The sequence below is a fragment of the Lampris incognitus genome, chromosome 4 (genome assembly GCF_029633865.1).
Source record: "Lampris incognitus isolate fLamInc1 chromosome 4, fLamInc1.hap2, whole genome shotgun sequence".
In the NCBI taxonomy this organism is placed as follows: Eukaryota; Metazoa; Chordata; class Actinopteri; order Lampriformes; family Lampridae; genus Lampris; species Lampris incognitus.
The window spans coordinates 16,642,066-16,669,195 of NC_079214.1; the positions used below are offsets into that span (position 1 = coordinate 16,642,066).

General features: G+C 44.8%; 3 protein-coding genes across 3 annotated transcripts; 1 reads left to right on the forward strand and 2 right to left on the reverse strand.

Moving 5' to 3' along the window:
- Positions 1-786: 786 nt before the first annotated feature.
- On the reverse strand, positions 787-9,692 carry stk16 (serine/threonine kinase 16). The gene is made up of 7 exons (XM_056279183.1): positions 9,607-9,692; positions 9,289-9,508; positions 9,062-9,195; positions 8,592-8,679; positions 4,901-5,029; positions 4,533-4,654; positions 787-925 (listed from the first exon to the last, which is right to left on the reverse strand). Exons 1-7 carry the CDS (start codon positions 9,690-9,692, stop codon positions 787-789), a joined length of 918 nt encoding a protein of 305 aa, XP_056135158.1.
- Positions 9,693-13,125: 3,433 nt separating this feature from the next.
- LOC130111551 (PEST proteolytic signal-containing nuclear protein-like) lies at positions 13,126-18,246 on the forward strand. Its single transcript, XM_056278777.1, has 6 exons — positions 13,126-13,195; positions 14,160-14,386; positions 14,965-15,039; positions 15,119-15,174; positions 15,436-15,543; positions 17,757-18,246. Exons 1-6 carry the CDS (start codon positions 13,126-13,128, stop codon positions 17,827-17,829), a joined length of 609 nt encoding a protein of 202 aa, XP_056134752.1. The 3' UTR covers positions 17,830-18,246.
- Positions 18,247-18,283: 37 nt separating this feature from the next.
- Positions 18,284-26,370, reverse strand: LOC130111969 (interleukin-18 receptor accessory protein-like; the record flags this gene model as incomplete). The annotated part of the gene is made up of 12 exons (XM_056279280.1): positions 18,284-19,128; positions 20,316-20,431; positions 20,519-20,653; positions 20,768-20,875; positions 21,873-22,010; positions 22,753-22,910; positions 23,955-24,081; positions 24,253-24,321; positions 25,023-25,040; positions 25,073-25,194; positions 25,324-25,485; positions 26,306-26,370. Coding segments are annotated over 12 exons (1,458 nt in total), but the record flags the coding sequence as incomplete, so codon positions are not given.
- Positions 26,371-27,130: the final 760 nt, after the last annotated feature.

Sequence of the window (27,130 nt, forward strand, 5' to 3'; positions counted from 1 at the left end):
AAAAACAAAGGAGGGAGGGGAAGAGAAAAGGAAGAAAAAAAAGAAGAGAAAGAGGTACGGAGGAGAAGGGGAACAGGAAAGAAGAAAATAAAGAGAAAGGATGGGAAAAAAAGGGGAGTGGATGGATAAAACTGCGTGGCAAGCACCCTGCCTAACAGCATCCTGGTACATGGAAGGAGCGGGACTAAGAAATGCCGGCAGTCTTATCGCAGCTGCCTTACACCTCGGATACACACCAAGGCTGACCACGTGAAGACTCACAACCAGCAGAAGAGCTAAGAGGTCCCACTGTTTCACAGAGGAGGTGAAACTGGAACAAGTTGGCCTAGCTGGTTGAAAAAGTGATGGCAGCTGTCATACATTACGTCCCTCTACCAGTTTAGACACACTCGGCTGAAGAAGTACTCCAGACAGCTCTCAGCGTTGACTGTGGCAGAGAAGCAGCAGGGATTAGCGGTGGAGTTGGAGCCAGGGAGCAGCTTCAATGTGTTCTTCTCTGTGGTGCTGGGTTTGGTAGCAACAGAGGTTGATGCTGAAACCGTCTTTCTACAGATCCACCTGAAGCCTGCGTTTGTGGCCAAGGGCAAACCTCAGAAGCTTTTGTGGACTCGCTGGCTGAATTGCATCAGTGATTACCTCCGCTGTCTCCCAAGGGATGAGTTTCTGAAGTTTCTACTCAAGCAGTTACACAAGACTCCATTATATCAAAAGAAGTCAAACTCAAACAGAAGTGTGCAAAGTTATTCCAAGGCGGTTTTGACCCATATGTAGTGAGTGGGGGTGGGTTCAGACCATGTTAGTTTGTGTGTTGGGGCTTCGGCTCTTCAGATCTTGGACCTGATCAAGAACCAAGTTGATGTCGGGTCTCTCCTGGGGATTGGACACCATTATAGATTCAAGTAGCATCTGTAGACCCTCAGAGTAACTAGACATGAAAAAAGCACAAAACACAAATGAATAAGAATAGATCAGAGAAATCCCATTAATAGACACAATTACAAGACAAATGGGATATTTGGAAGTCTGAATCTGTTTGTATAGTACAAAATATCTGATCAGCTGCATAGGCAAGGGGAGGTAAGGCAGCAGCTGTCCTTGAGAGAGAGCTCTTCTGTTTTGAATGGCTTCATTCCTTCGCTTGACCACTAGTCCTTACACCTAAGAGCAGAAGGCTTAATTTGTTTATCACTTGAGGGCAGGGAAGAGAAAACAAAAACGGAACTTCATTCAGTCCTAGATTCCTGAGTGTCAGGATATGCAATCTATTAACTGAAAAATCAATACTTTAAATGTGATAGGAAAAAAAATAAAGCAAAAGATCCTGTAGGCAAAGGATTTAATGACTGCAAGTATTTCAATCAATCACGATGTCCCTTCCTGCTGGCACTTAAAATCAGAAATTCTTTTATTGCCATGTGCACTAGAAATGTAGTTTGGCGTTGTTGGTTGGGTATAGTTTTGAGTACAAGAAAAATACAAAAATACTGGGGGGGGGGGGGGTTCTGTTGATTAGTCCGGCTGCAACAGGGAAGAAACTGTTTTTGTGGCATGAGGTTTTAGTCCTGATGGATCTCAGTCTCTTGCCAGAGGGCAGAGTCTCAAAAAGGTGATGTCCAGGGTGGGAAGGATCAGCAACAATCTTCCTTGCCCACCTCAAGGTCCTGGAGCGATGGGAGGTGCCAGCTGATCACCTTCAAATTATGCATTGCAGCCTACCCTGGTCCCTGTCAGTGGCAGCAGTGTACCAGACGGTGATCAGGCAGGCTGCAGCGCATCAGTGACAGCGACTGTGTTGCACTGAGTGGACTGTGTTGTTAACTGTTTGTGTTTTGTTTTTCTGGCTTTGTTCTTTCTGTTTTTGTATGTTTTTGGTGGTGTCGTTTTTGGGAATTTTGGGATGTTTGTTTTTGTCTTTTGTGTCGCACTGCTGTGCGCTGGGGGAAATGGAATTTCGTTTCTTTTGTGTGTGCAAGTACATGAAAGAAATGACAATAATTATTCCTGATTCCTGATCATTCGCTCGGGGGTAAAGGTGATCGGCTGCCACCTCCCATCTCTTCAAGACCTGTATGCTAGAACCCTGCGTGGCCTGTTTCCTTAATCCCGCTCCTGCTGGATTTCTGACCATTACCCCCCACTCCCACAATGTGTATGTCCACTCCCGCCTGCACCCGCAAACATTCTGACCATTCACTCCTGAACAAGAGTTCTATTTATTTCTCCCATCCCGCAGGGAAAACACGTTATTTTACTGTGTAGTATTAATAAAGTGATGCACACCTTTTGGTAATCAACATAGCCAAATTACATTCTAGTGCATAAATACATTCATACTAGTGCAATAATTACAGTTATTCTAGTGCAATAAGTACACCTACTCCAGGGCAAAATTACATTGTATATTTTACTTAATATTTTAGAATGTTGTTAGCTGTGGCTTTTTGTTTTGCTGAGGTTGTTTTATTTCCCTGTTTATTTTAACACACTGTTCAGGCAGCACTCCTAATTTTGTTGTATGGGAAAAAAAGAAAGAAAGCCACTTTATTTGACGTTGTATTCTTACAACGAACTGTATTCTTACAATGAGTTTGTTCTCTGCATTTAACATATCCTCTTGTATAGGAGCAGTACGCAGCTGCAGCGCCCGGGGACCAACTCCAGTTCTTCTTTCCATTGCCTTGCTCAGGGGCACAGACAGGAGTGTCAACCCTAACATGCATGTTTTTTGACTGTGGGAGGAAACCGGAACACCTGGAGGAAAGCCACACAGACACAGGGAGAACATGCAAACTCCACACAGAAACGACCTGGGACAGCCTGGGGTTCAAACCCAGGACCTTCTTGCTGTGAGGCAACAGTGCTAACCACTGGGCCACCGTGCCGCCACAAAAAGGCTTTCTATTCTATTCTATGTCAACAAAGCCTTGCCTTACCCAGCGATTAAGTCATGTCTCTTCAGCAAAGTGGGACACATTCCTTGATAGGATCTTGTTTAATATGTGCAGGAAGAAGTGCTTTATCTCTGAAGGAGAGTTTACTTTGACCAGCGAGAATGGAGCAGGTATGTCCCCTCAACCCTGATGAATCCGATTTGTGCCCATTGTAGATCAATACTTTTCCAAATTTGTCGCAACTAAAAACGTCCAGTTCGTTTCCGTTTTTGTCAGTAACGACTGAGAAATTTTTTCAAAATGTCAGACTTGCCTTCCTTTGTTTTTGCATTGTAATGGCCTGCTTTGATCTTCTTTTCAACATCATTTGTTGACTTCATCCTTCTGGTTAGAGCTAGCTATATCCCGAGACCCGCAGTTTATTTTTCGACGGCTCGCAACAAAGTTAAAACTGCCCGCTCCCGTGAGATTTGCATTGGGTCCTGCGGGATCCCAATCCCAACGCAGTCCTCTACTGCACACCTCCGGGACCTTGAGGCGGGCAGGGAAGATCGTTGCCAACCACTTCCATGCAGGACGTGGCCATTGTGCAGTAAAGAAGCCTTGTGTTCCAACCAGGCGGTTCAAATCTTAATACATCTATGAAGATTTTAATGGTTTAGGACCAGAGTACATTGCAAATTCTGTCATTTTATATCCCTTCACAAGCCCTTAGGTCCTCTGCTGCTGGTTTCCTAAACACTCACAGCCCCACCAAGATGAAAATTGGCAGCTCAGCCTTTCTCAACTATAGCCCAAAAAAGCGGAACTCTATCCTAAGGATAATTTAGAGGCGGGCTCGGTTAATATTTTCAAAAGACAACACATAGCGACACGGTGTCCCAGTAGTTAGCGCTGTCGCCTCACAGCAAGAAGGTCCTGGGTTTGAACCCTGGGGTTGTCCACCCTTGGGGGTCATCCCAGGTCATCCCCGTGTGGAGTTTGCATGTTCTCCATGTGTCTGCGGTGGGTTTTCTCCGGGTGTTCCGGTTTCCCCCACCATCAAAAGAAACATGCATGTTAGCGTTAATACTTCCATTTGTGCCCCTAACCAAGGCAATGGGAAAAGAACTGGAGTTGGTCCCCGGGTGCAGCATGAAGCCGGCAGCCCACTCCTCCTAGCTACACAGATCACAGCTAGAATGGGTTAATTTGCAGTAACTGAATTTCCCCAAGGGGATTAATAACGGAAACAAACTTAATTAGTATATTTAACATATACATTTAACCATGCAATAAATAAATCAATTAGCATTACTTATTATTTTTCAGCCAATTTTCATGATTATTCTAATTTTTACTTCGGCTTTTGACACTCTATTTTAAATTGTTTTCATTGGTGCTTTTTCTGTCCCTGTTCATTTTCGTTTTGTTTGTTCTTTCAACCAATTTCTATCTTTATAAATCTTTTCTAACGTAAAGCACTTTGAGCTTCATTTTATGTATAAAAGGCACTCTACATGTTTATATTTATTAAGTTTAGTAAGAGACATGGAAAAACCAGGAATTGTTCATACCACTGTCCAATGCAGAGTGACACCATGCCTCAAAAAAGAAACATCCTTTCTATGACAGCTTAGCAGCTCAAGCCTGAGGACTGACCTGCAAGTCTGTGGGATGGCCACAGGATTCTGGACGGCCAAGGCAACACTGTCTCCCTTCTGAAACACCAGGTCATATGGCCCCTCTAACATCATCATGCAGTAAAGGACACAGCCAAGCGACTGGAAGGGAGGATGTTAAGAGATTGGAAGGTGAGACAACGGGATTGACAGCAGAGGAGGAAGGTGAGGACAAATAAGACCAATTACTAAAATGTCTGCAAAATCACACGTTTCAAGAAAATATCACAGTTTGACCTGAGGTTTTAGAGACATCGTGTCATATACCATTAATCAATAAGGTATGAGTGTTAAATACACCATGCACAAGTAACATCTTAAAAGGAACTGAATTCTGTAAAATCTTACCCAGATATCCGTGCGCTCATCAATGATGCAGTGGCTCTCTACATTGAAGAGTTCAGGAGCCCTGTAGGAAATAGTACACCGCTGGGCTGCCCAATCCTGAATGGTCATGGCTTCCCTGGTTCCCCTCACCTACAATCAATTCACGGTTGTTATCAATATCTTCACATGTGACTGGTCCTTTACAGGACCTGTTCAGGAGATGAGTGCTGATAAAATGAAAATATTACATTTTCACTAAAACGGATACAGCAATGGCTAGAGGTCAGAAAAGTGAGCTCAACATCAGGTGGTTCTCTGAATCCCAGGGCTGGCTAAGATAATGGTTTTAGGGAAAGTGACAACTTTTATCAAGATGCCGTTGAGCAAAGTACAAACCTCCAGCTGCTACACCAGAGCTGCACAATGAACAGCAGTGAAAGAATGTTTCTATGGGGTTACTCACAGGTGTAAATATGTCAAACTGCGTGAATATGAAGCAGGATTTTGTTGGAAAATAGCATACAAACTGAGAGGACAACTATAAAAGTTTTAGAATATTGCCTTGTAAACAGTTTTTATGCCTTAAATGCTGCTCATAAAAGAACAGACAGTACTTGTAAAAATGAAAAGGTTTGATATGGCACAGGTACAGAGTGAAATAATTTGCCAGGAGACCACTTTAACACTAAAAAAATCAATATGCAAATGACTCATGAAAAAAAGCAATTAAAAAATACAATACATTGTCGCAAATCCAAAAAAGAGCAATAAAAGTACTTAAATCAGTTTAATCAGCTTAACCCGTCAGGCAGGTTATTCCAAAGTCAGGGCAAAGACCTATCACCTCTTCTCTTTTAATCTATTCATCTGAAATACCCACTAGTCAGCTTCACATGAATGACTATTTACATCACAAGCGTGCCCTTGCTCTTCTTCTTTCTCTTCTCTGTCACTAAAAACAGCCATGCACTTTCTGTTATCACTACCTCCCCCATGTGGAACCATCATAGCGCTGCTATTCCTATTCTTGTCAATATTACCAACAGACTGTCCTACCCTAATTTTCATTTACCCCCTGCCCAGCCTGATAACACGGTGCATAGAAAAACTATTTGGCATGGAGTAAATGCAAATAATTTAATTAACGTTGAATGCTCTTCTTTGAATAAGTCCATAATGGCACACATGACTCCCACCCACATTAAGGTTGCATGAGGGATTATAATGGTTGCATGAGGGATTATAATGGCGCAGCTTAAGATGCAAGAACAAAATATTTCTTCACTCTGATCTCCAGCAATTACCATTACTCTAGAATCCTGTTTAGGACTATTGACTGTGTTGTTGGTGCTCCTCAGAACTCTGACAGGTATGCTTCTCCTGAACTTTGTGACCGATTTTTAACCTATTTTGATGACAAAATCAATCAAATTAGATCAATGATCATCACCAGTCAACCTCTTGTGAGAGCTCCTAAATCTAAGAGATTAGTAGAACCCACCCCAAGCCCATCTATTGGTTCCCAACTGCTTTGGTCTCTCCCCTCCTTAATAAAACCAAACCTAGATCCAACAACAACTACAGACCCATCTCCAAATTCCTAGTTCTTTTCAAAGTCGCTGAAAATAATTTGTATTCCACCTGCTGATTGCTCAACTCAGTAGTAAACAGTCTTTTTGAAAAATTTCAATCAGGCTTCTGTGCCCTTCACCACACAGAGACTCCCCTCCTGAAAGTCAGCAATGACCTCTTGTTGGCAGTTGATTCAGGTAACTGCTCAATCCTGGTCCTCCTGGACTTGAGCTCTGCCTTCGACACCACTGATCATTCTGTCCTCTTAAACCCTTTGGAGGGCTGCGTAGGCACCTCCAGTGTTGCCCTTAAGTGGTTCACCTATTTAACTGATAGACACTTCTCTGTTTGTATAGGTGATTCTGTGTCATCCCCGGCTCCTTTCCTTCCTTTTTCTCCCTTTATATGCTCCCTCTGGGTTACATCATACGCAACCATAACATTCGAGTTTGAATGTTGATTAATGTACATTGTCCCTTCCCAAATAAACATTTAAAAAAAATCAGTTGCATCAATATGCTGACAACACACAACTTTACCTGCCAATCAAACTTAATGACAAAACCAGCCTAAAAACCCTTCATAACTGCTTAGCAGATATCAAAAGTTGGATGTCTGACAACTTTCTCCAGCTCAATGACATCAAATCTGCGGTCATCCTCTTTGCCTCCTACCATACTAGGGCTCAAATTGATAATAATGTTCTTGGTCCACTGGCCTCCAATTTAAAGCCCTCTGCCAGAAACCTTGGCAGTCAAATATAATTGACCCTGATCTTAAACTAGACTTACATGTAAAAAAGGTTGTCCAATCGTGTTTTTATCAATTATGGAATATCACCAAAATCAAATCGGTTGTTTCATTCACTGATCTGGTGAAGGTTGTTCATACATTTATCTCATCACGCCTTGACTACTGCAACTCCCTGTACACATCTCTCCCAAAAATCTCTCCATTCATGTGGCTGGGAGGTTCGTATCCCAGACTCGCCGTAACCAGTCACGGCCAGAGCGTCCACAGGGTAAGGCATTCATTAGGCCACCCTTACCCGAGGGATAGTGGGTGTAGATCGGTGTAGTGTTCGGGGACTCGTCATTCTCCAGCAACCCCTCTCGCCCATCTGGGTGCCTGCAGCCAAGCAACCGAAAGCATTCTCCCTACGTCTCCTTCACGGCCTGAAGGTAATGCAATCCATGCGAGGCTTAGCATGTAAAATACAGAGAGCAGCCGACACGAGTTTGAAAGAAGCTGGTGTTACGACTATCTCCTTCCTGTGGAAACGTGAGCCACGGGAGTTATTCGATAAGAGTTCCAGCCATATGCCATTGGGTTAATCGGGTGTGATAAAGGGAAAAACTAGAAATAAATGTAGAAAAAAAAATCTGTCCATTGTCTCCAATTCATACAAAATGTTGCAGCTTGGCCCTTAACTGGTTCCAAAAAATGTGACCACATTACGCCCATTTTAGCTTCTTTACATTGGCTGCCCGTGTCTTTTAGAATTGATTTTAAAATCCTTTTAACCACTTTAAGACCCTGTGTAGTTTGGCACCTCCTTATATCGCTGAGCTGCTCTCCCCATATGACCAAACGCGCTGCCTGAGATCCTCAGGAAAAACTCTTTTATCCATTCCAAAGTCACGGCTAAAAACGAAAAGTGACTGTGCATTTGTTGTTAGAACCCCCAGCCTTTGGAATTCCCTGCCCGAGAAGATCAGGTATGTTGAATCGGTGCCCCGTTTTAAGTCACTCCTCAAAACACACCTGTATAAAGCTGCTTTTAATTCTAGATTTTTGATGCTTTTTTGTTTCTACTTATTTATTTTTTGTTTGGTTGTTTGATTCATTTTACTGTATTCATATTTGTAACTGCCCTTGTAATTCTTGCTTTGTTAATTGACTGTCTCCCCCCCCCCATGTCTTTCATTACTTTATGTATGTTGAGCACTTTGTAACTCTGTTTTAAAAGTGCTACATAAATAAAATTATTATCAAAGTTATTATTATCCCTCCAGAAGGACTTTAGGTGGTTCGTATGATGTTAAATCTGAGTGCCACAGCTATGTGCTTGACCTACTCTAAATGCTAAAAATGCAGAGTAAAGGTTTAGAATCCATGTTTCTAAGGCCCGACTCCTCACCTCAATTCTGGCTCTGTTCATTGAACCAAGGTCCATTAAAACTGGTCTGTCATCCTCCTCCAAGAGCACGTTTGTAGGTTTCAGGTCCCTAACAAACATCATAACAGAGAATGTTTGAGTGTAAGTTTGAGTAAAAGAGGGCATAGGCAATGACAACAGATGGAAGATGAAAAATAAAACTGTAGAATAGAGTTTTTAAAAATGTAGTTATAGTGTAAAATGAGTTTAAAAGAGTGTTTCAGCAGATATAGATCTATTTTAGAGCTCTGCCCAATCAATAAGATCCATTACACCCACCATAACTATTCTAGCTTTATATTTTATCGAACATGTAACAGAAGATATATTCAAGTGTTTTTGAAACCATTGTTACAACAATGGATTTGTATTCATTGTTAAGTACTTGCAATTGTGTATGCATGAATATGAGAGAAGCTATGGATGTGTGTGTTTGAGAGGAGGGGCTTTACCTGTGTGCATAGCCTCTGTCATGAATAGCCTTAAGGCCAGAGCAGATACCATACATGATGTGCAAGATCCGTCTTTCAGGCATGAAGCTCCCTTTGTCTCTAAGCTTTTCTAGAACTGACCACAGGCTACCTTTCTGTACACACAAACACAACAACATTTTAGAACAACCCCCAACAGACTACTTTTGCAAAACATACAAAAAAAAATAGATATTGTGCCAACCTACTCTAACATAAGGCAGAAGAAGCCAGGCTTCGCTCTTGCCCCCACGGTCTACAAAGGTATGTGCAGCCAAGCTTAGGATGTTGGGGTGGTTAAACAGTTGGTGCATTTCAATCTCTGTCTGTGCCTCCTGACGTCCTTCACGGTCGTGGCACAGAATCCTCTTCAGAGCGTAGAACTGCCCATCCTGCACCCCCTCTACCAGGTCCACGTAACTAAACCCACTAATAAAGAAACCCAGAGAGGTTGGAGGAGACAGCATTAAATGTTAGCATGGACAGGGGTTGTAATTACAGGTTGTCTTTGAAGCATTGACTCTTACCCTTCATCTAGCTTCTGGATGAAGAAATATCTCTTGTTGTCGATGGTGATAGAACCACGGGTGCATATACACAGAGTCTGACCCATCTTCTCTGGTATGCTGGTTTAAGCAAAACTATTGGAGAACTAAGAGAATAATACTGCTTGGTCACTGGCTTGAAATATTTACATACTTAAAAAGTGTCGAACAGGACGAGCAAAACGACTCACTAAATTGAGTCAACAGAAGCGAGGACCAGTACTTGTGTACATTTTTGTTTTCCAATGACTAATAACTGCAGTGAGCCTCACCAGCACAGCATATCGTCAACATGTAGCTTGCTGCTACCATCGCCAATACGTGGGACTATCCCAAACCTCTTAACCTTACGTCAGCAGCCCGAACACATAAATCATATTGGTTGTTGGACTCGGTAAAGTTACCTTTTGCGTTAATTATTTGCTTTGTTAGCCTTCTGTCATGTTTCCCCCATTTCTTCCGCCTCCTCCTCTTCTTCGTGTTTTCCTCATTTGCCTACGGCTTCGTCTTCTTCCTTGACCTTTTTACGGCGGCTGGCAGTCAGCGTTAGGGTGCATTACCGCCACTTACTGCTCCGGAGTGTGGGTCAAACGATTTTAACACCCGGATAATGAGCAGGCGTCATACATACATACCGGTGGAGGCATGGAGGTGTTTAGGAGAGATGGCAGCGGAGTTTTTAAACTAGATTGTTTCACACAATCTCGGAAAGTGAGAGGATGCCTGAGGCAAGGCAAGGCAACTTTATTTCGAAAGCACATGTTATACACAAGGCAGACTCAATGTGCGTCACATAAAAAAAAACTTTATACAATAAAAAAAAGGATTTAACAACTAATTTATAGACATTTAAATTAAATAGAATAAAATCAAAATGTAATGCAAGGTTTACAACTTTGCAAAAGTTAAAGTGCAAGGTTTGCAGTTTAGCAGAAACCAATGAGGTTTTTCACTGAGGAGTGGAGAAGAAGCACACTGGTAAATTTTCAAGAATAAGGGCGATGTGCAGAGCTGTAGTAGCTACAGAGGTATAAAGTTGATCAGCCACAGCATGAAGATACGGGAAAGAGTAATAGAAGCTAGGTTAAGAGGCTAGGTTGTGTGTCTGACATTCTTGTGTAAGAAGTGGGGTTGTTGTGAAGCGTCTAGTGCAGTGTTTCTCAACCCAGTCCTCAAGGACCCCCTATCCTGCAGATTTTCATTGTAACCCTGCATAGGTAGCCCTGCTTGCACTTACTCGACCAATCATCTCGCAGCACTTAATTATGCAAGGTGTGCAACGTCTGACAAAATTCATTGCTGATTGGTTGAATAACTACAAACAGGTACCTATTCAGGGTTGCAAAGAAAATATGCAGGATAGGGGTTCCCCGAGGACTGGGTTGAGAAACACTGGTCTAGTGTGTTGGTGTAGTGTTCTGTGCCTGTCACGTCTCACTCTCAATCTTCACCGCTGGCTAGCAGAAATGTGAACAGAAGAGCCGAGCACACAAGTCTCCCTGCCAGTACATAGCCTCTGCGTGGCGACACGCGGTACCTGGGTACACCTTGGACCCTGGCTGAACTACAAGGGACTCGGAGGAGGTCTGGCCCCTAGACGTGTGGTATGTAGGCCCACCAGTGTGTGGATATTCCCTGATGCCCATGAACCAGCCCCCAGCTATGGGTTAAATAGTGTCCCTGCCTAGTGGATATCTCGGGGGAGGAATAGGCTACGGGAGTAAACCCCTACAGAAAATCAATGTCTACAGTGCTGTTGTTTTTTGTTTTTCTTGCCCTTTTGTATCTGTTTAAGTCGGAGAGTACTGCTGGCGTCGTGAGTGGCTGCCGCTTCTCCCCCTCCTAGCCCCCCTTCCCATCCACCCCTGTACATTTGTGCTATTTTATCTGTTGTCCTGTTTCACCCCGTTTATTGTAAAGCGACTTTGAGTATTAGAAAAGCGCTATATAAGATTGATTTATTATTATTATTATTAAGAGGAGAGGTGATGATTAGTGAGCAGCAGTATGGTTTCATGCCATCGAAGAGCACTACAGATGCAATGTTTGCTTTGAGAGTGTTGATGGAGAAATATAGAGAAGGTCAGAAGGAGTTACATTGTCTTTGTGGATTTAGAGAAAGCATATGACAGAGTGCCGAGAGAGGAGGTGTGGTATTATATGAGGAAGTTGGGAGTTGCAGAGAAGTATGTAGGAGTGGTGTAGATATGCACGAGAACAGTGTGACAGTGGTGAGGCGTACAGTTGGAATGACAGATGGGTTCAAGGTGGAGGTGGGATTACATCAAGGATCAGCTCTGAGCCCTTTCTTGTTTGCAATGGTGATGGACAGGTTGACGGACGAGATCAGGCAGGAGTCTCCATGGACTATGATGTTCATGGATGACATTGTGATCTGTAGCGAGAGTAGGGAGCAGGTTGAGGAGAGCCTGGAGAGGTGGAGGTATGCACTGGAGAGAAGAGGAATGAAAGTCAGTAGGAGCAAGATGTAATACTTATGCGTGAATGAGAGGGAGGACAGTGAAATGGTGAGGATGCAAGGAGTCGAGGTGACGAGAGTGGATGAGTTTAAATACTTGAGGTCAACTGCTCAAAGTAACAGGGAGTGCAGAAGAGAGGTGAAGAAGAGAGTGCAGACAGGATGGAGTGGGTGCAGACGAGTGTCAGGAGTGATTTGCGACAGAAAGGTACCAACAAGAGTTAAAGGGAAGGTTTACAAGATGGTAGTGAGACCAGGTGTGTTGTATGGTTTGGAGATGGTGGAACTGATGAAAAGACAGGAGGCGGAGCTGGAGGTGGTAAAGTTGAAGATGTTAAGATTTTCACTGGGAGTGACAGAGAAGGACAGGATTAGGAACAAGTATATTAGAGGGACAGCTCAGGTTGGACGGTTTGGAGACAAAGCAAGAGAGGCAAGCTTGAGATGGTTTGGACGTGTGTGGAGGAGAGATGCTGGGATAGTGGGGGAAGGATGCTGAATATGGAGGAGCCAGGCAAGAGGAAGGCCAAAGAGGAGGTTTATGGATGTGGTGAGGGAGGACATGCAGGAGGAAGATGCAGAGGACAGCAAGAGATGGAAACAGATGATCCGCTGTGGTGACCCCTAGCGGGAGTAGCCGGCAGTAGTAGTAATAGAGGTAGTAGTAGAAATAGTAGTGTCTTGATGCGTGCTCAATAACCCAGGTAAGAAAATCGAATAAGGTTGAATGAAGGTTGAATACAATACCTGCAGTTAGTTTAGACTGACGATGTCAGTTAGTTGAGTGATGAAACGTGTCAGGATGAACTGATTCAACCTTCTTTGATAGTAGTAGTTGTACAATATCATAAAAAAACTATAGTCTATTAAACAATCCAGTGTTCATTAGGAAATCTATTACCCCCCTCTGTTTTCCACACAATTCTCCCCTTCTTTCCTTGCGCCCAACGGTTGAATGACCAAAAACACAAATAACGCCACAGCGCTTTGCTGGGACTAGCGGCTTCAACTGGAACTGCGGCATGTACGTTTGTATAAAAACAAAGATGGCGGATTACAAGCATGATAGCAAAGGTTGCACCGACGATGGAGGTGATATTTGTGCGGTTTTATGTCTAAAATAGCGTTGAAAACTAACATGTCATCTTATTTTTCTGAATTTTCTAGCAATAATCAAGTACTTTGCTGCAAATGACGCCTAACCGAGGGAATGTCCATGAACCTTTCCCTTTTCACATCTAACCTAGCTTAGCTCATGTCATCTGGGTAACCCCGGCTAATGCTAAGTAACGCCACCGTAAATACTGTGCCAGCCAATTAGCAACGGAAATGAAATTGACGTGTGTTTAGTGGACGTTAATGCCAGATTGATAAACGGAGACGACAGTTTTCCTGCTTAAACAGTCCCCGGCGGTAACAGCAGAACGCGGTTCTGCTGGTTCGCTAACATTTTAGCTAACGGGTAGCATTATATCTTTACAGACGTAGTTTATCGTGGGGTTTAAATCGACGACATTGTGATGAGAGTGAAGATCACTGACCTCCTTCTGTCAGCCCCCCCCCCCACCACGCTGGAGCAGCCATTGCCCAATTTACGAAAATTTTAATTCATTGTAGCCCTTAGGTCAGTGTTTCTCAACCCAGTCTTCAAGGAACCTCTATCCTGCAGATTTTCATTGTAACCCTGCATAGGTAGCCCTGCTTGCACTTACTCGACCAATCATCTCACAGCACTTAATTATGCAAGGTGTGCAACATCTGACAAAATTCATTGCTGATTGGTTGAATAACTACAAACAGGTACCTATTCAGGGTTGCAAAGAAAATATGCAGGATAGGGGTTCCTTGAGGACTGGGTTGAGAAACACTGCCTTAGGTAGAGTCCTCCATAGGCGGGTAGGCAAACATGTCTGATTTCAGATGAATTTGAATTAAAGCTACCGTTAAGGCATAAATAGGTGGGAGGGAACTCGGCCGCTCAGGTAACGGTGGTAGCTCATTCGCTATTTCTCAGGCAACAGTTGCTCACCTTGGTAAGTTGTCTTGCCTCAAGCAGGGCCGGAGGAGGAGGGAGGCAGAGTGAAAACTAAGCCTGTCTCTTCTAGCACTTTGGGAGGAGGAGGGTCTACAGTCAAGCGCTCATCCCAACATCTCACACCTGAAGATGAGGATGGTACCTCAGCAGGCCCACTGGCGCCCCTCAAAATCTCCAAGATAGGCTTCGGAATAAGTAGCCAGATTGGGAAGAAGGTCAACCCCATCTCCATCAAACTGGGAGCAACAGTGAGTTGGTTGCTGTATAGACTGATCATGTATAAATAGCCAGCACCTTCAGCCATACAAGCTACACGAACTAGTTTCCTATATTAACAGTTGTGGAGGGATTGTAACATATTTTGACCCAGGACAACCTACCAAGCAATGTGCAATTCAGCATCACAAAAATCTGACGATGCATAAGTAACGTAATGCTCCAAAAGACATAAAATAAGACCCCAGATCTTTCTCAGTGTTTCTTGTAGTGATACGATGATACATTTATGTATATGTGAGCTGAAATAGGAAAAATAAGGCTATTTTTTCTCACATTTTTATTTTTCCCCATTTTTTATTTTATTCGTTTGCATCTTTGGTGGTTGGGGAAGGTAGACCTTTTTGCTAGAAATGTATAACGAACTATACCGTCTTTCTCTTGCAAGAGAAAAACTTAGTTCTGCCAAAGAGTTCAACAGGCCAGGAAACCACATATTTTCTAATGAGCAATACCTCAGAGAACAGGGTGAAGGATATTGATGTCAAGAGACTGATATTCTTTTATTAACATTTTGAACTTAAACGTTTTTCTTCCAAACCTGTTCTAGAAACCTAAAGAGCCTGTGCCAACTAATCCTGCCAAGAAGCCAACACTGGCCTCGGTTTTTAATGAGGAAGATGATGTAAGTATACACAGAGACAGAAGTGTTCAAACGTACATCAAGTGCAAATATGACTGACCGAGTTTCACCTCTTATTCAGAGTGAACCTGAAGAGATGCCCCCAGAGGCTAAGATGAGAATGAAGAACATCGGCAGGTATATACTAGCACACTACTGAGTAGATTCTTGCCTCAGCTGTGTGTACTTTTCTGTTATGAGCAATTTAATAGTCAGAAACTGGGAAGTGCATTCCACATGTGGTATTTTAGGCGATGCTCAAGCAGGGAAGGTTGTTTTATTTGAAAGTTGCATTTTGTACTGACGGTATATATCCTCGTTAATTTTATTACTGCATTCTGGGAATAAACACGAGCTCAGATTTGATGTGTGATTTGACTAACGCTCTTGTCTCTTTAGGGAGACACCAACTTCTGCAGGACCCAATTCCTTCAACAAGGGAAAGCAGGGTTTCTCTGATCACCAAAAACTTTGGGAGAGGAAGCTGAAGGCCCAGGCAGACAAACCGTAAACCACTAGCAGATCCTTAGTCAGAATGGGTTGCTTTTCTTCTGACCAGCCCATGAGTTCCATGGAGACTCAGATGATTCCTAGCTGTAACCAGAACTACAGTGAGCGCCATAATTCTTTGGACAGTGACACATTTTTTGTTATTTTGGTTCTGTGGTCTATCACTTTGAGTGTGAAAGGATACGATGACAATGAGGTTGAAGTGCAGACTGTCAGCTTTAATTTGAAGGTCGTTTCATCCATATCAGATGAACTGTTAGAAATGACAGCACCTTTTTTACATGGCCCCCCCCTCCCCGTTTTAAGGTACTACAAGTATTTGATGGATTGGCTTCACAGATGTGTTTCGTTAGGTAGGTGTATTCATTTGTGTCATTTGTGAATACAGAAGATAACTTGATGTCTAGTCTTCATGCTAGACTTTGCAATTGCCTTTGGAAATTGTTGTTGGGGTGTGACAACAACAAGACAGTCTCGATGCATATTAAACTTGTCATCATCAGGCTCAGAAATGAAAATCAGTCAATCAGGAACATTGCAAAAGCCCTGGGCATGCCCAAGTCAACAGTTTGGTTTCTGTGGTGAAGAAAACCCCCCTGACAACAAAAGTCAAAGTATCTTTATTGTCCCTTACTAGGAAAATAGTTTGCAGCCAGTATAGTATATTAAACTCTCAACACAAAACATGCAAACACCAAGGCAGAGTTGACACAAAAAATGGAGTCTCAAACAAACAGGAACTGAAGATGGCTGCAGTACAGGCCTGGCAGAGCATCACCAGGGTTTTTTTTTTTTAGGGAGTTGTTCCTTATCTGATACGAGGGTCTAAGGACAGGGTGTTGTTTTGCTGTAAAGTCCCTTGAGGCGAATTTGTAATCTGTGATGTTGGGCTACACAAATAAAATGGACTTGACTTGCATGCAAAGGGTATGCAACCAAATATGAAAAGTGATTACTTTATTCTACATTATGTTAAATGGTCCCAAAAATGGGGGGGGGGGTTACTATGTACAAAAGGTTCTATAATTTCTAAACGGTTTATCTGATATGGATTAAAAGACCCTCAAATTCAAGCTGACAGTCTGCACTTCAGCCTCATTGTCATCGTATCCTTTCAAACTCCCAAGTGCTAGAGCACAGAACCAAAATAACAACAACAAAAAATGTGTTACTGTCCAATGAACAATGGTGCTCACTATATGTTCTTCCTGGAATTTGGTAACTTCTCAGACATTCTACTGGGAACTATTTAAGCCTCGAGTGATTTTTAATCGCTGAATCCATGTTTACGATTCTGAAAATGACCAGCTGATATCAAGCGGTACTGCTGGAGATGTGCTTGACAGCCTTCATTCTGGGATGAGATGTGCAGGACACCCTGGATTAAAGGAAAGAGCAAACAAACAAATTAGCCGAAAGACTTTATAAACTGTCTTGAGTTATTCAGTACTCCCATATAAAGTGAGGTATTGGCTATTGAGCTTCAGTTCATGAAAAATGTACACCAAAAGGAAATTGAACTACATTTTTGCTGGTTAATCCAGCAATCCTGCATCTTGACGCCTCCATACCCTGTAGCTATGACACATGCTTTATAATAGTTGAAGCTGGGTACACGTTATGGGCAACAACAAAAAAAACCAACTATGTTTTGCTTGTCTGCTATTGGTGTAAAAATGTACATAGAAAGAACTGTGATGACTTTTTATTTTTCAAATTCAAAGTATGATGTAGGTGTGTTTGTTTTGTGTGTGTGAGTGGCAAAATATGTATGACGTTGACATACTCGTTTAACATGGAGGGATGCTCAGAAATTGTTTTGTCTGTTTTAAGTACAGCCCTGGTTTTGTTCCTCACCAATGTGCCACCACACTGCTGTTTTATTCATTTACACGTATCCCGTTGCATCAGTTCCTGTTCTTAAATCTGACGAAAGTTAGATGTAGGATCACGCTGCTGATCCTCAAAAGGAAAGGATGGATACCATTGTTGTGTCAACAGTCGGCTCTCCTGGGGAGAACAACGCAACGCCGTAGAGAATTGGTTGCTAGGGTTGTGTTATCATTGGTCAGTTTTGATTTTTTTTCTTTTTCTTTTTATGGGCAGTTGTGTTTTCCTGCCTGGATCTTCTGCATGTTGGTTAGCACTGACTGGGCCTGTGTACGTGACATGCTTTTGTTTAGATAGACTCTTTCCCTTTTCTTCTCCAGTTCCGTCGGTGGTCGTCCCGTCCCCTCAGCATCATGGAGCCCATCCCCGCACACTTTGAACAGATATTTGTGATAGTACTCTTGAGTACTTCGCTGACTTCTCCTGTGCCTGAAACTCCTTTTGAAATACCCTTTGAAACGGAAATAAATCATTGAATTCCTCCGTGGTTTATCTGACTCTTATTGTGGTAGAATTCTCTTTCTATTCATCGCAGCAGCCATCCTTGTCAAATAAATACATTTGGGTCACATTTACAAACTTTATAAAAACGCGTAAAGTTTTTGAATGACAAGTACTGCCCCCCCTTTTTTCCCCCTCCCCAATTGTACTTGGCCAATTACACCACTCTTCCGAGCCGTCCCGGTCGCTGCTCCACCCCCTCTGCCGATCCGGGGAGGGCTGCAGACTACCACGTGCCTCCTCCGATACATGTGGAGTCACCAGCCCCTTCTTTTCACCTGACAGTGAGGAGTTTCACCAGGGGGACGTAGCGCGTGGGAGGATCACGCTACCCCCGCCTCCCCGAACAGGCGCCCCAACCGACCAGAGGAGGCGCTAGTGCAGCGACCAGGACACACACCCACATCCGGCTTCCCACCCGCAGACACGACCAATTGCGTCTGTAGGGACGCCCGACCAAGCCGGAAGTAACACGGGGATTCGAACTGGTTGGTAGGCAACGGAATAGATCACCCGGACGCCCCTAATGACATCAGTTACATCCGTCCACAATGGACGAAGGCCGGACCGTCTCTACGGCAGGTGGCGTTTGAGCGGGTGACGTATGAAACGTTGTCATTTTCAAAGTAATGTCAGTCTTTTCCAGCCAGTTGCCTTTAATAAACCCAGCAGTACTGGAGGGGATTTTTCTAAAGCGCTGTTCCTGTTTTTCTGTAACCACAGTTTCGGGGCTAGTTGCTGGGCATCCTGCTGTGGCTTGCCGAGTCTCTGTTAGCCGATGGAAATAACCGGTCCCACTGCCCATGGCTGTGAGACACTGGCCATGGCCCTGAATGCCCAAATATGATGAAAATGTTTCAAGCCTGTTAGCAAACAATACAGTTACGGCTCCAAGAGTGCGAGTCCCCTTGTTTTTAGACTGCTGGAGATGAAGATAAGCGTCAGAGTGAATTAGGATCCTGGGAAAACCGAGCTGATGTCTAACTTCTGCACAGCCATGGCCTTCCTCAGTGTCCCCCAGAAGTCACTGGTGGCTTTTGTTGATCTGTCCGAGGGCCAGTTCAGGGAAGGAAGGGCCCTCAGGGTCCTCTGGACCAGTAGAGGTAAAGGTGGGTTGAGCTGACCCAGGGATGCTGGTTTTCCCGTCGTCCAGATCAGCAGGACTTTGAGGTGGGAGTCTTGTAGCAGCACCTATGGGATGGGATACCAGTAACTCAGAATTTAAATTAATCCGCTATACGTCTTCATGCATGCTCAATAATCCAGGTGAGGAAGTCACAGGAAGTGGAATCAGTTCATCTGGACACGATGTTTATCGAGAGAAACGTGTCACCACTCATCTAAGTGACCTCTTCGGTCTCAAATGACTGCAGGTGTCCCCACCCTTATAAACAGCACAGTGGCATAACGACCGAAACCAACGACCGGTTTCATATGCAAATTCCCGTGACCATTAACTAGAGTTACAACGGCCATGTGTGCTATTCACAGAGGATTGGGGAATGGTTGCAATCACAGTATTGTAAGATGGTGACAGATGGCGACCAAACAGACGCTGGCCAAGAGGATGGCACGACACAGAAGAGCTGACACGTCAGGCCATGACTCCACAGTCTACACCCACCTACAGGCCAGTTGCCACTCTTTCAAGGATGGAGATGTGCACATGCTTGATAGGGAGGAGTGCTGGTTTGAACAGGGAGTCAAAGAGGCCATCTATCTGAAGAGGGAACGACCATCCCTGAATTGATGGGGGGCCTAAAAGTACATGTCACCATTTTACAATGCTGTGATCGCAACTATTCCCCAGTCCTCTGTGAATAGTACACATGGCCATTATAACTGTAGTTAACGGTCATGGCAATTTGCATATGAAGCTGATTGTTGGTTTCAGTCATCACGCCACTGTATTGCAGCGAATTCGGGGGGCAGTCCGGGAAAGCAGCCAATGTGTCTACTTATCCATGCACGTTACAGTATTGTCTATAAAGGTGGGGACACTGTATCGTTTATAAGGGTGGCGATACCTGCAGTCAGTTTAGACTGCGGAGGTCACTTAGATGATTGCTGAAACGTTCCTCTCAATAAACGTTGTGTCCAGACGAGCTGATTCAACCTTCTGTAATCTACAATGACATATTGCTATTGCTCACTGGAGGCAAATGTTTCAACAAAGATACTTCAGTTATTTGTAACATAGCCTAACCATTAACAGTTTATATTTTTTTAAAAAGCTTGTTTTCAATCAAAAACACACAGACAAATCCAATCACAAAGTTGCCCCAACCCTCTGGTCTGACATTAGTTCACTGTTAGGTTTTCATCGGGAAACGACTTCCTTTGAACAGGTTGTATGGGGAATGAGATGCACAGCCCACCTGGATTCCTGATTCCAGCACAAACACAGCATCGCTGTTGCAGAGGTAGTCAACAGACAGCAGGCAGATCAGCATTCTGCTCCTCTTTAACACGTGCACCACGTCATCTGTGTATGCTGCAACCAAAGAGAAGCCTATCAGCGGCCTGACTAGTCAAGGAGAGTCAGATGATAGCCCCCCCCCCCAATTTCTCCATCTCTGACCTCCACCCGGTAGAAGGTCTCTCTCTTGCAGACAGAGGCGGTAGCCCCAACGGTCTTCCAATACTCGAGGCAGTAACACCTCCGGTTGCCTCTGGGTGGCAGAGCCCTCCTCAACTGCTGGGTCTGACAGAGATGCTGTCGGATACAGAGTCACAAAAGATTCATTTTATTAGTCTGTCGTTATCTTGCTGAAGGGGCAGTGTGCATACAGACAAACAGAGAAACACTGCTTTTATCAAGGAGGCCTACCTGTTTCATCTGCACCAGGCCCTGACGGTGAAAACCCAGTGGAGCCTTCTACACACTCCTCGGAGGGAGGGCTCCACACGTACGACAAAAATGCATCAAACTCCTTCTCTGCTCAGTGGAGTGGCCACGAAATGGAGGAAACAAAACCTTTTTAGGTAACTCATTCATAATTGGCTTATTTTGGTGTATTACAGGGTCTTGTAAAAACGGAGACTAATAATGCTGAAATGGCTCGCTCGAGGTCCCCCTCACAAGTAATTTGCTCACCAGTGTGTAAAATCGTAATGTCAATATGAATTTCTTCATACATTCAGAATGTTAAAACGTCCATACAATACAGGTATGTACAAGGGTGCACACACCAAAATAAGGCCACAGTAAAGTAAATTTGATGATTTTTGCTTTTTTTTTTTTTAACTCTTGTTAAAGTCTGTCAAATACAAAAGTGGTTGCCACCTAACTAATGTACTCCCACGGACCTTTCTTAAGAGGAAAATACAGCCGATTTAATGCCGAAGAGTCGTTTAGAGACTAGACCACATCCTGACAAGGTTTGGTGAGGATGCCCCAGCTTCACTGCCTTTCTGCAAGGCATGTTTACCCCTATAGCAATATATAGACTTATCATAAGAATATGGTGGGCAGAAAATACAGAGACACGAGTAGTGTGGGTGTTCTGTGGGACCTCTCATGGCGTGGACTATACATCAATTATCAGCTCTAAAAAAGAGAAGCCACAACATTTCTGTACACTATCAAGCTGTACCTTAGTCCCCACATGGATACGAGCAACATTTTCATGAATTTTTGTCATTTACCAAATTTTTATTATAAATAAACAACAAAAAAACCCTTTCCTTTCCATCCTGTAGCATATGGTTGATAGTGTAAGACGAGGCGTGACATTTCTAGCTAACTAATTCCTGTGCAGTGTGCACACACGTTTGTGCACCTTGGTATAATATATGTATGTGTTTGTCTAATTTTTCATGCAAACAAGTGTATTTACGTCTGTGTGTGTGTGTGTGTGTGTGTTTGCACAAGCGTATGTATATAGAGGTCATTTTTGTGCATGTGTGTGTATGTGTTTTTGTGAAATTCTCACCTTCATCGTGGTTTGCTTTTGGCCAGTGTGATTTGTAGTATACGAATATTTCCAGCCATTTCATATGCACGGTTATTCCCATCCCAGTGACCAGGACCACAAGTGCAATGGGATACAAAAATATTGCAAGCTGCTTTACTGAAACACATTTTGGCAAAAAAAAAAAAAAAGGGTTGTCAAATGTGGCCTGAACCATAATAAGTCTAAATTATACTAGATTTAGAAAGGCTTCGAGGTCTCTGGCAATATATATTAAAGTATGTGTCATTATAAAGCAGTGTGAAACTAAATCATAAACTTTTTAAATTGCTAAGTATTGCATTTTGGTGGATCATTTTCCCCAATTTTGCCATGCATACCTCAGTATGAGTCAATCAACTGTTATTTATCCATCACACTGGCAACCCCTGTATCTATAGCTATGGCTGGCAGTCCCCCCCCCCCTTCACTTAGCTATTTTGAGGCTATAGTGTATTCTTACAATCACAAAAATAAAAACTTGCAGGTAAAGCTATGGTCCTGACAGTATGAATGATTTTAGGATGACCGTCATAGTGTAGGTTTTGCATCATTGTTAATAGTTCAGACTTTATCCTGCAAAAAAAAGAAAAGAAGATCTACACCCCTTTTTTTTGCATTACAGTAAGGTTTTTTAAGACATTTTTATGATTCTAAGACAAAGTGAAGACCAAAAGTGATGATAAAAAAAAATCCATTATCCTTGATGCAAGCATTGCTGGTTTTCTGGGGTTTTCTTTTTTTGGGTGGTTGAACTCACAGTAGCAGGCTAAACAGTAAGAATGTGTCGAGGAAGTACTAGTAGCTCCTCAGGTGGACAGTTGGAATAAATATACAGAAGTGACATGAGTAATAAAAGTACCTGTGGTTTTCCTCTGGAGCTTGATGGAGGCACTTCTGTTCCCCAGAGAGTTACTGGCAACACAGGTGTAGGTGCGCTGCAGGTGCTGTAACGACACCTCTTGTATCACGGCTGTGTGTGTTATCCGGAACTCGGTGGGGAAGTCTAGTAGTTTTTGTCTTGAGGAGAAACAGAAGTTGAGCTACCTCGCTTTCCAGCTGAAACACGTTGCGCTTGCCATGCCAAATAACTAACGACTTGTAGCTTAGAAAGCCCCCGCCGGAAAACACGAGCAGAGGTGTAGTAAAGGATAGCACCTGCGTGCCCAAAACACGGCAGTAGCAGAGATGGGAGGATGTAATCCTGTAGGGAAAACAGTGGGGGGGCAGCCGGGACACGAACCCGGGTCGCCCGCGCCACGGGTGACTGCGCTAACCAGTTAACTAAAGGTGGTGCGGGTGACTCGGGTTCGCGTCCCGGCTGCGGCGGTTCCCCGGCTGCCCCCCTGTACTCACTACATTATTGTCAGAAGTGGGATGGTGAGAAAGAGAGGGGGTAGTATAACAAGCATGAATGCGTAGACTCGCTAGCCGGTTGGTTAACGAACGGGTCGGACCCTTTAGTCGACTGGCTAGGGCGACCCGGGTTCTTGTCCCGGCTGTGGCGGTTCCCGCGGTTGCCCCCCCCCCGTCTGTAACGTGCATGGATAATTAGACACGTTGCCCCTTGGCTAACGGGTCGGACCCTTTTGTCAACTGGTTAACGTAGTCGCTTGCGGTGTGGGAGCCACGGGTTCGCGTCCCGGATGCGGCGTCCCGAGCTGCGGCGTCCCGAGCTGCGGCGTCCCGAGCTGCCCCCTGAATTCGCTACATTGGTGTCAGAAGTGGTATACGCGCGGACGAGCTTTCCCGAAGGAGGTGGGTAGTGTAATGTGCATGGATAAGTAAACACGTTGGCCCTTGGCTAACGGGTCGGACCCTTTAGTCGAACGGTTAGTGATGTCTCCCATGGTGCGGGAGATACGGGTTCGCGTCCCGGCTGTGGCAGTTCCTGTGGTTGCCCCCCGAATTCGCTACAATACTAATAACCTGATGTGTGCCAACAAAAATGACACAGTTACTTAGCTCCTGTTGTAAAAGAAGCATTTGGCATGGACAAATACATTCATCTATAGCAGAAGTGTTGCATTTCGCTACACCTTCGCCTGCTCCCCCTGCACTTACTTTTGACTCTCGGCCTGCATCAGAACCATGTCTTCATTTTGGGCACTGCTGCTGTACCACTGGACCAGAGCAGAGGAGGTCCTCTCGAAACGGAAATTGACTTCACAGGTCAGATTGTGAGGCTGACCTAGAATCAGCATGGGAAACCTCGTTAACCACTCGTCACGCTCCATAGTCCACACAGGAGCGGTCACATCACCCTACTCGTTTAGGGTGTTCGTCACCCTGTTGTTCGGTCCTGTGCGCTCAGTAAGAACATTTAATTTAACCTTTAGATAACCACATTGGCTGCTCTTACCTATCTCTACTTCCTCGGTCTCATTTCCACAGGGACGGACAATAATCGGAAAGGCCTTAGAATCACTTGCTGTTAGGGTGAGAGAAATACAATCGTTTTATGATGCCACAGCATAACAGCCGAACATGGTTGGTGGAATTGGCTCACTATAGTCCTGAGGTAGTTGAGACCTCCACCACTCAGAGGATTTCGAAAGCGTTGAGACCAGTACTTACCCCCCCCCCCCTCCCCAGTTGTATCTGGTCAATTGCCCCACTCTTCTGAGCCATTCTGGTCGCTGCTCGACTCCCCTCTGCCGACCCTGGGAGGGCTGCAGACTACCACATGCCTCCTCCAATACATGTGGAGTCACCAGCTGTTTCTTTTCACCTGACAGCGAGGAGTTTCACCAGGGGGACATAGCGCGTGGGAGGATCACGCCATTCCCCCCGGTTCCCGCCCCGACCAACCAGAGGTGGCACAAGTGCAGCGACCAGGACACATACACCCACATCCGACTTCCCATCCGCAGACACGGCCAAATGTGTCTGTGGGGACCGCCCGACCAAGCCGGAGGTAACACGGGGATTCGAACCGGCGATCCTCGTGTTGGTAGGCAACAGAATAGACCGCTACGCTACCCGGTCACCTTGACTAGCACTCGTTTGTCTCGAGCTTAGAGGGACAGAGTAAAGTTGCCTCAATGCCCCCTGCTGCTGCTTTTGTTGTGATCTTCTGAACGTTTGCATGACTATTGTGTTACACACACACACACATACACACACACTTACGTATAACTTCTGCCTTCACTGCTCTTCTGTTTGCCCAGAGGACACCTTGCTCATTTGTGTGTGTGTCGCAGAAGTAATCACCAGCGTCGACGAGGTAGACCTGGCAGAGAACCAAGTGACCGCTCTCCTGGCACAGATCCCTGTGTGGTAGTTCAGATATTGCCTTGCCGCCCTACCGAAGAACACGCCAGGACAGACTTTTACTGGGGGACATCCCTCTATGACCCAAACAAAGTCCACTGATATGGAGTCAATAATCCTGGTTGTTTAAGTATCACAGTAATGCTCTACCACCTTGTACCATGTGATGCCTGTACCAAGGGCCCGGTCCCAGTATTGAAATGTAGGGCAGGGGATTTTTCCACCTATAGGAAAGGTCAGGGTAACCCTGCTCTCCTGTGGCTCAGGGAGGCCCGGTCTCTTCCTCTCCAGCACCTGCAGGTGAAATATCAGCTCCCTGCCGCTGGACAACAGGGACTTGGTCACTATGCCATGCCAATGTGCAGTACACACGTGCTGATATACATTTATGAACACATCATTACATTACAGCATTACATGACACCAAAACAGGAGAACCCCCCCCCTCCTCCTTTTTCTCCCCAATTGTATCCGGCCAATTACCCTACTTTTTCCGGGCTGTCCCGGTCGCTGCTCCACCCCCTCTGCCGATCCGGGGAGGTGCTGCAGACTACCACACGCCTCCTCCGATACATGTGGAGTCGCCAGCCGCTTCTTTTCACCTGACAGTGAGGAGTTTCACCAGGGGGGGGGCGTGGCACGTGGGAGGATCACGCTATCCCCCCCCCCCCCCCCCCCGTCCTGAACAGGCGACCAGAGGAGGCGCCAGGGCAGCGACCAGGACACACCCCCACATCCGGCTTCCCACCAAGCCGGAAGTAACGGAATAGACTGCAACGCTACCCGGGCGCCCAGGAGAAACACTTTTTTATGTTACTTTTCTCCATTTGCCTGTTTTCTTTTTTTTAACATTTATTTATCAAACTACATTACAAAGCAAAAGTGCTTTACTTGTAGAGTAAACGGGTCTCTCATTTTAGGGGCTGAGCAGTAAATTCAACCTGCGAAACATGTGCTGTGTACGTTGGCAGATGAGCGGGGCCTTTGCCGCGCGCTGGTATTCATTCCGGAACAGGTTGTCCCCCAAAAGCCAAAACCGAGAGGGAAGGTTTCGCGTCCACCGCGGAGAGTAACGACAACGTTTATACCACATACAAACACCTGGTTCTGATGCGTTGAGATGGAAACGGACGGTGAGTTACCCTGTGAGGCACGAGTAATTCCCAGAATGCCTCGCTTCAAGAGCTGGGAAGTTGAGGACGTTGCTTCCGCTTAAGCCGCCTCTCGCTCGCTGCTTCGCGCCGACGGGCAGACTTCTGTCTTCATCCGCCTCGTCTGTGTACCTGGACCACACTGCCTCCTGTGTGCTGGAAGCGTTGGCACACCGCATCATGAAGGCCTCTCCCTGCACGGCTCTGTAGTGGTAGACTTCTCTTGGCTTTTGCAGACCTAGGCACACGTAATTTTACTTGGTTAGAGACCAGCTTGTCTCGTTTTTACTTACCGGTGTGGTATTCTGCAGCACATTTGCTGAGTTTGGCGCTGACCACATGAGCTCCGGACTGTCCATGTGCATGAACACACCGTGTACACACGTCAACGACTAGTGTCCCCCCAACTAGCAGTCCTGCTGAACTGCCACGCCACCCCTGCTCTGTGTGTGTGCGTGTGAGACGTTGCACCCCGCCTCCCCAGAGGACATCAGGAGCTGTAGTGCGGGGGTTTAAATGGAAGACTAAAATGAGGAGGAAAAATAAGGGGGGGAAGGGGGAGGAAAAGGTATTGGCACAATTCTCGCGGTTCCGTTTGGCGTGCCTGTCAGGAAGTACCGTTAAGATAGATGGAGATCCCTAACTCTAAGCATACTACATCTTTGATAAAAAAAGAAGAAAAAAGAAGAGCATAAATTAACTGAAAAAAAGGAAAAAAAAGCATGAATTAAACACTGCACTTTACCCCACTGTACCATGCTATACTGCATTATGCTGTGCTATACTACACTATACTATACCATACTATATGATGCT